The sequence below is a fragment of the Orycteropus afer genome, unplaced genomic scaffold (assembly GCF_000298275.1).
Source record: "Orycteropus afer afer isolate SDZICR_OR568_19922 unplaced genomic scaffold, OryAfe1.0 scaffold00209, whole genome shotgun sequence".
Classification (NCBI taxonomy): domain Eukaryota; kingdom Metazoa; phylum Chordata; class Mammalia; order Tubulidentata; family Orycteropodidae; genus Orycteropus; species Orycteropus afer.
In genome coordinates, this window is record NW_006921796.1 from 5030979 (window position 1) to 5039896 (window position 8918).

The following is an 8918-nucleotide window of genomic DNA, read 5'->3' on the forward strand; positions in this document are numbered from 1 at the left end:
TTTTTTCTGTATTTTCTTTGGTCTGTCTGTCAATTATTTGATGATACCTAAATATAATTCTTTTGAATTCCTTATCAGAGCATTCCAGTGCTGCTTCTTCCTTAGGGATGTGTTCTGGGTGTGTATCCTGCTCCCTTGTTTCTACCACTTTATCCTGCTTCTTTGTGTGGACTGTGATGGTCTGTTGTCTCCAAGGCATCGTGGCGTTGTATTTAGATCTCTGTTAACTGTTTGTGAAGAGCAGCCAAGGGTGATTCAGGCTCTTCTTGGTGGTTTTTATTGTTGGCCCATTGGTGGAGAAGAAGGAAATTGCTCTCACTCAGTAAGTGAAGTTGCAGGAGGTGTGGTTGTAGTTGTGTCTAATGGGGACTGTTGTTGTCTCCCACTCAGTTAGACACAAATTACAATTGAATAACCATCAGAAAACTAAAAGCATATGGACAAAAAACACACCATGCAATCACATAGGAACAGTAACCAAAAAAAGAAAAAAGGGAAAAAGAAGAAGAAAAAACAGGAAAACCTGCAATATCTGGGGATAGGACACTAAGAGAAAATAAAGTAGAGAAGGGGAATAATGAAGGAAAAAAAGTGGGAAAAATGCAAAAAGAAAAATAAGGAACAGGTTTAGCCATGAGAAAAAAGGGGGAAGAAAAAAAAATAAATTAAAAAAAAAAAAAGAAAATATTTCAAGCAGGAACAGGGAAAAGAAAAACTGCTGAAAACTAGGACCTGAGAGAGGAAGAAGAAGAATAACAGTAAAAAGGAGAAAAGTATTAATAATAATAGTTGTTTTAAAACAGACAAATACAAGCAAACTAATCACCAGGAAAAAGAAAGTGAAAAAGAAAAAAATTTAAAAAAGAGGAAAAAAAAAAATCAGTGGAGGACAGTGCAGGGCACCCAGCATCCATCTGAGCACACAGACTGTGATGGAGTTCCTGTGGGCCCAGAACGTAGGTGGGAGTGGGGAATGGCCGCACTTCCATTCACCAAGCAGGTGTGGGGAATAAGAGTAACAAGAGGAATGTGGTACCTTTTCACTCTTGCAGGTCCGGAGAGTCCTTGGGGTTCCTGGAAAGCAGAATGTGTTCTTAAGCCCTAGGAATCTGTGAGAGTGCTATCTCTTTAAATATCCAAAATAGTCAAGCCGCTTTTAGACATTCAAAATGGCAGCGTCCTCCAGACCAGCAAAAGTCCACAGCTCAGCCCACCTTTCTCTTCACCTTCTCTGTTTATTCCCCAGCCATCACAGCAGTCTTCTGTGCAGTCCCTGGCTATTAGGGTGATTTTTAGTTTTATTCTTAGGTCCTGCCACGACTCTGGAATCTCCAAGCTGTCTGTGCCGTCAGGATCGTTCAGGATCGCTGCCAGACCACAGTTCAGGAGTATGTCTCCTTTTTTGGTATTTTCATGCAAATTCTTCTGTTGGTTGGGGTTTAGTCCACTTCTGTATCCACCCCTTCAAGGCTCAGGGGTCCAAGATTATCTTCTGTGTCTGTGTTAATTGGTTTCCCTTTTCTTTGTTGAAGAGGGTCTGTGCAGTCTTTCTGCCTAGTCCGCCATCTTGCTGGAAGCCCTCTGTATTATTTTTAAGAGTCAAGCTAAAAACAACATTAGGCCAAGAGCACAAACAGACTTGACTTTAATCACTTGAGCTAGAAATGATTCTTGTTTCAGAAAATTCCTTGCGGAATTCCAAGGGAATTCCAAGGGAGCCTGGCTCATGAATTCATACCTGGTTCTGAAGGCAGAGGGAAGAAATTTCTGTTGCTGGGCCTGCTTGTCCCATCATTATATATTCCTAACAGCTTTGTGGGGGCGAATTTTGGGGAGGAATGATAGTTGCGATACGTTTTGCCATAAAATCAGAGAGGCTCCAAATAATGTTACCTGAAATTAGATAGATGTGCGTTTCTCCTCTGGGTTGGCTATCTGGAGTGGTGTGGCAGCTTGACATCAATCCCAGTGCTCACTCCTTCTGGTTGCTGGTCTGCCATTATCAACACTGGCCTTCCATCTTGTGATCTAAAGTAGTTGCTTCAGGTCCCACTGTTAGGTCCCCCTTCCAGCAAGCAGGAAGGGAAAGAGGGGAAGTGGAGCAAGCCTTTTATGGCATAATCCAGAAGTTGCACATATCACTCTCCCTCACATCCTGCATCAACAGCCCAAATCTATTTGCAGGAGAGACTGAGAAATAAAGATTTTATTTGGGGAGGCTAGGAGTTCAGCTAGAGTGAGAGAGGTCCATTGCTAAAGGTAGAAAAGAAGACAGCCAACCATATCTAACACATGTAGACTTCAGAAGAATTGCAAGCACGTGAGTTTCTTACTTCCTTTCAGAGTGAATTCAGGGAAATAAACCTTTTCCTGTGCCTGGTTCCAGGGCCAGGAGCACCTCTCCATTGTTATGATCATTGGGCTCCTGGGAGAACATAGAAAAAGACAAAATTCCCACCTGACTCGTAAAGAAACCTGAAAGATGGGCAGTGTATGGTTAACAGCACATGTTCTGGAGTCAGGGAATTGATTCTGACTCTTTGACTTCCTAGCTGCGTGACCTTGACAAGTGACTTAAACTCACTGAGCTTCAGTTCAGTGGCACATATTTTATATGGCTACAGTGGTGGCGTAGTGGCTATGGCATTTGGCCGCTAACCAAAGGGTCTATGGTTTGAACCTACCAGCTGCTCTGTGGATGAAAGATGAGGCAGTCTGCTTCTGTAAAGATTTACAGCCTTGGAAACCCAATGGGGGTCACGATGAGTCAGCATCGACTTGATGGCAGTGAGTTTGGAGTTTGGGTTTACTGTGGGGATTAAATGAAATGATATGTGTAAAGTGCTCCGTGCTGCACCTGACTCATATTAAATGATCACTAATGACAGCAGCTGACTACTCTTGTTCCCTGGAGACAAAAATCAACAGAGGAGCCAACAGCTCGATGCCTCAAGCCTGTCTCAGTGGAACACATTTTTAGCATGAAGTCTTCTTTCAGTTTTTGACCAATTTCTCTACATTTTAAAGGCAGTCATTTTTCTCTTTTCTTGCCATCTCACATTTGGGTTATTTACAGGATTTGAAACATTTTATGATCATATACATTTTGTGATCAATATTCACAAATTCACGAATTCTTCTGAAAGGATCAATTAAGGCAGTGTTCGGGTGGCTACAGACCTTCAGGACTTAGGCTGCAGAATTTAGGCTTTTCCTAGAGGCCTCATCCCGTGATGAACCAATGAATGTTGGTGAACAGACAGAAAAGTAAAAGGAACAACAACAAAAAAACTGCAGATTAAAAGCCTTAGCTAAGGCTTCTGAAAATTGCCTGAAATACAGTTAACTGTTTTGTGTTACTGGCTGAAAATAAATAGATAGATAGATAGATACTTTCATATATATATGAAAGTTGATACTTCCATGAAGTTGATTCAAACTCATAGTGTCCCCCTTTGGGTTTCCATAGCTGTAAATCTTTATGGAAGCAGACTGTCCTTTTTCCTCTGAGCAGCTAGTGGGTTCAAACCACTGACCTTTTGGTTAGCAGCCAAATGCCTTAACCACTACACCAGTGAGCTCCTTATATAAGGTATATAGTTAGTAAAAAATGACATTTTGTGATGGAAAAAATAAATAGGCTTGTGTTGTCTATACTTTGGAAGCCTGTCCCATTTTCGCCTGAAGGTGAGACAGAGTCTTTCCCTGGAGAAGAGAGCTTTCCTCAGGAAGGGACTTCAGATCTGTTCCAGTGGGAAGCGTGTATTCTCCACTGACTTATTTCACTGGTGAATTTGGGAGAAAGAACTAGAACATGCTCATGTTCAACAGCTTCTTCCCCTCATCTTCCGGGATCTGCCCGTTTGGCAGGGAACATGTGTTCTGGTCTACAGTTTGCCTCGTGATAAAAAGACCTGGCCCTGGTGGGGGGGAGGGCGAGGAAAGAAGCTTGAGGCTTTCCCACTGTGTCAGAGACGATGTCTAATTTGGGGGTGAAGTATTGGCATTTGGCTCCACAGCAAAAAGTACATTCTTTAAATGGTAAGGTATCATTTTTGATCTAAAAAAAGAGAACAAGCTTTAGTTAAAATCTCAAAATACCATATAGTTACAGTTTTTACATTCCAATATATTATGCTTTAAATATGTAGATAACAATCACATTAGAAAAATGGATGGATCAGGATAAAAATGTAACAGGCCACATTTTGGTCAGAACCTAAATTGTTCTTCACCGTGTTTTATTTATAAGTGTTTCATGAAGCTGTGAAGTTGTAATGTGGATCCATGAAAAAGCCAGTGGCCGTCGAGTGCCTTCTGACTCATGGCAATGCCGTGTGTCAGCATGACCTGTGCTCTGGTAGAGTTTTCAATATATGACTTTTCAGAAGTAAATCACCATGCCTTTCTTCTGAGATGCCTCTGGGTAGACACGAACTGCCAACTTTTTGGTTAGCAGCCAAACACGTTGAACATTTGCACCACCCAAGGACTCCATATGAATCTATGGCAATGAAAAATTACGGCTAAATTTTTTTAATGAAAATGATTTTCTCTTTCATGCTTAGCTTTGGCTGCAGAAAAAGATGGGACCCCTGTGTTCAAGTTCCCTCGATGGAGAGTCAAGGGCAAGACCATAAAGGAGGTGGCAGAGGCCTACAGATCTGTGGGTGCTGAGCTCAATGTGCTTCCCTTCTGTACCCAGTTCATCCCCATGGATGTTATTGATAGCCCAAAGCATGGCTCCATCATATATCACCCATCCATCCTTCCCAGGCACAGAGGGGCCTCTGCTATTAACTGGTGAGCTTATTTAGTAACAGGAAATATGAGTCTACTGTCATTGCTCTTAACCTTTCTGTTTTTAACCCAGGGTATCAAAAAATAGATAGTCGTGAACAGTTTTGAGACCCTGGTTGCTACTATAGCATGAATTCTCTGGAAATCCAGAGGTGCTTCCCAGAATAGCATTTTCCCAGAATAGCCCATGGAACACTAGTTCCAATGAATGCAACTAGGTATTGACCAAAAAAAGGTTTGGTTTATGATAGACTTCTTTATTGCAGGACTTCTCAGAGCCTTTGATGTGTGCCTTAATGTGAGCACCATGATTGTCAAAGAGGTGGTCCTAGTATATACTTTCCCAAACTTATTTGACCACAGAACTCTTTTTGCACAGAACATCTCAAGTACATGTTAGTTTAAGAAATGCTGAGTCACCTGGAATTGCCTTCTTCATTGTCTGTCTTCCCCCCATTTAAACTTCAAGCTCCTTGAGGGAAGGAACTTTGTTCAATGTTGTCATTGCTGTATTCCCCAGCATCAAAGAGCAGTGTCTGATACGCTATGAGTACCCAATACGATAGGTACACTCTCGGTTTCTTGGTCATTGCTGTGGGTTGAGATGGGTCTTTCACACCTTCACCAACTTCTCTTTTTTACCTGCACATCTCCTAGATATTCCCCAGTGTCAAGTTATTGAATAGGCAGAAAGTTCACACTAGGTTAAAATGTGATTTTAAGAAATATTTCATTGTATTTAAAGTTTAATTGCATGAATTGATTTCCTTTTTGCTCTTGTAAATAGTACTGTCATGGATGTCTATGCAATTAAATTTATGTTTTTTTCCCATTTCCCATTCTTCCCACATGTGGAATCATTGGGTCAAAGTGTATGAATAGTTTCAAGGCTTTTGATAACATAATTAATTTGTTATTTCTGGAAAGGGTACACAATACAAATAGTTAAATTAACTTATCTTTTACTACAGTGTATAGACTATCTAGAGCTAATTCTTATCAGCTAAATGAAGCTTGTGCCTGAATTACACAGACTAAATTAATAACCAGTACTCTTTATATTGTAATAAGTATTCTCTACTATACTTCATTTCCCATTATGTAATTGTGCATAGTACAGAGTCAAGCGCAATATATGAATTGGACCCAACCAAACCTGCTGCCATCAAGTCAATTCTGACTCATAGTAACCCTATAGGACAGAGTAGAACTGCCCTACAAGGTTGCCAAGGCTGTAAATCTTTATGGAAACAGACTGCCTATCCTCCTGTGATGCAGCTGCTGGGTTTGAACTGCTGACCTTTTGATTAGGAGCTGAATGCTTTCACCACTATGCCACCAGAGCTCCTAAATTGGACCCAAGGGGGCAAAATTACTTGATCCTGCAGTAGAAGGTTGGCTTCTGGGAGTCAAGGAGTGGCAGGTGGTAATGATATACGCTAGTGCCTTTTTTAGTTTAAGTCATTACTATGTGTTCACTAGGAAGACTGCAGTTATGAGGATGTAGAAACAACAGTACCATTGTTGTTGTTGTTATGTGCCATCGAGTCGGACCCGACTCATAGCGACCCCTCCTTGGGTTTCCAAGGTGGTATCACTACAGAAGTAGATTGCCCAACCTTCCTTCTGAGGAGTGGCTGGTGGGTTTGAACCGTCAGCCTTCTGGTTAGCAGCTTTTTATGAGCTCAACATCCTCCCTGTTCTGTCTCCCAGCCCAACTGTTAATGTCTCACTGTAGCTTCATTCACTATCTACTTTTCCACTGTAGTCCCATGTATTTTATCAACCAACTCATCTCTCAGTTAACCACTGTTTTAAATTGAATTTTTTCTTCTCTCAGGACTCTAATTATGGGAGATAAGAAAGCTGGATTTTCTGTTTTCTGGGCTGATGATGGTTTAGACACAGGACCCATCCTTCTTCAGCGGTCGTGTGATGTCGAACCCAATGATACAGTGGATGCACTTTATAATCGATTTCTTTTTCCTGAAGGAATCAAGGCCATGGTCAGTATATTTATGCCATTAAGAATTTAGGAACCTTTGATGTTTTGTAAATATTTTTCTTTTCTAGATAGTCCCCATATGAATTTTCACTAAAAATATAAAGCTGAAAAGCAAAATTAGGTTTTATTTTTTACCAATACAATGGTATATTAAGAATAGAAATAAAAACTTAAAAATTTCTTAGTCTAAGAAGCAGACTTGCACTTCCTCTGAGAAGAGTGATCACATGAAGTGGCAATCCAAACGGCTTCATGTATTTTTTCAAAGACTTGAATGCCCAATCCTATTTGTAATGACTGATTATAAAAAAGTACATGTACTGTTAAAAGATTTTGCCAGAGTTGTGGAATTTTGATTTCTATTAAACATGTTTGAAATTTAGTGTTGCTTATCTTATTCAGATGTGCCCTGGCTGGAATGCCCAAAGCATGTGTACAACAAAATTATTAACCTGTAAAAATAGTGAAAAGTTCAGCAGATGATTTTGTAGCCATTTAATGTTTTCTAGAATTTGCTAAGGTGGAAGTGACAACACAAAGGTGGGCAGTAAGATCATATAAAGCAGCAGATAATTGATTTAGGAAAGAGTGGGTCATTGCTTTGTGTTCATATCCTCTGATGCTTAAGAGCACAGGGCTTTAGGGTCAGAAGGACTTAAGTTGAAATCCTCATTTTACCACTTACTGGTTGTATGACAATAGATAAGTCACTTAGCCTCTTAACCTCGGCTTCCTCATCTCTAAAATGTGAATAATATTGGCTGATTCATAGGGTTGTTATGAAAATCAAATGGCATTATTTGTGTAAACATAGTAGGTGGTATGGTAATTAGAACAAGAATAAGATTGAGCATGCTCAAGCCCAGATCCTATAGCTGATGGCACTGAATCTTGAGGTGGGTAGAACGAGCTGTCAGCCTGGCTGTGTTCCCAGATGGCTCCCTTGACGTGCTCCTCCGTGGGTTGGTAAGCAGATGGGAGAATGTGGAGAAAAATTCAGAACTGAGCTTATGTAGGCCTCCCAGTGAAGGGGAGAGGCTCTCAACTGAAGGCAAACATAAATATGGAAGGGACTGAAGGACACATCCCAGAGACAATCAAACGCATAAATGGGTTTTAACTTTTTTTATTCCAGGTGTCCCGAGCTAGAAATCAAGTTGAATTTGTTAACTATATTAATGATCATTATGAGCAAAAATAACCCCCAATGCTTTATTTTACATTTATATTCCTGAAATTTCCATCAGGTCACCAAAAGGAGAGAGAAGTTTATTTAAACAAGAGAGTCATTTTAAAAAGACTACAGGCAGAAAGCAACAGAACAACACAGGTGGAGAGTTTTGGTAACATGACGGAATAGGCATAAAGACTGCACAGACCCTCTGCAACAAAGAAAGGGGAACCAATTAACACAGATACAGAAGATAATCTTGGACCTGGAGCTTTGAAGGGAAGAATATAGAAGTGGACTAAACTCCAACTAGTAGAAGAATTTGCACGAAAACACCAAAAAAGGAGACATGCGGAGCTGTGGTCTGGCAGTGATTCCGATGGCACAGACAGCTTGGATATTGCCAAGTGGTGTTAGGACCTAAGAATTAACCTAAAAGTCAGCCCTGCTAGCCAGAGACTGCATGGAGGACTGCTCTAGTGGCTGGTGAATAAAGAGGGAAGCAGTGAAAAGGAAGACGGGCTGAACTGTGGAATTTTGCCTGTCTGGAGGGCACAGCCATTTTGAATGTTTACAAGCGGTTTGACAATTTTGGATACTTAAAGTAGTGACAGCATTCTCCCAGATTCCAGGGATTTAAGAATAGTCTCCTTTTGCCAGAAACCACATGAATATTCTGGACACGGACGACTGGAAAAGTGCGACATTCCCCTGGTTACTCTTATACCCCACACCCTCTTGGTGAATGGAGGTGGTGCCATTCCTCACTCCCACCCACCTTCTAGGCCAGCAGGAATTCCATCCCAGTCTGTGTGCTCAGACAGAGCCTGGGTGCCCTGACCTGATGATTTTTCTTTATTCTTTCGTTTAGTTTGTTTTTGTCTGTTTTAAAACTATTACTATTATTATTACTTTTGTCCATTTCATTATTATTCTTTATTC

The 8918-nt window shown here is 40.8% G+C and overlaps 1 protein-coding gene across 1 annotated transcript in view; it reads left to right on the forward strand.

Annotated features, from left to right (window-relative positions):
* ALDH1L2 (aldehyde dehydrogenase 1 family member L2) overlaps positions 1–8918 on the forward strand; it is a 129167-nt gene that overhangs the window by 46491 nt on the left and 73758 nt on the right. Inside the window, exons 3-4 of the mRNA XM_007948256.1 lie at positions 4569–4803; positions 6641–6806. Of these exons, the coding sequence (XP_007946447.1) occupies positions 4569–4803; positions 6641–6806 (401 nt within the window). The remainder of the gene's footprint in view (positions 1–4568; positions 4804–6640; positions 6807–8918) is intronic.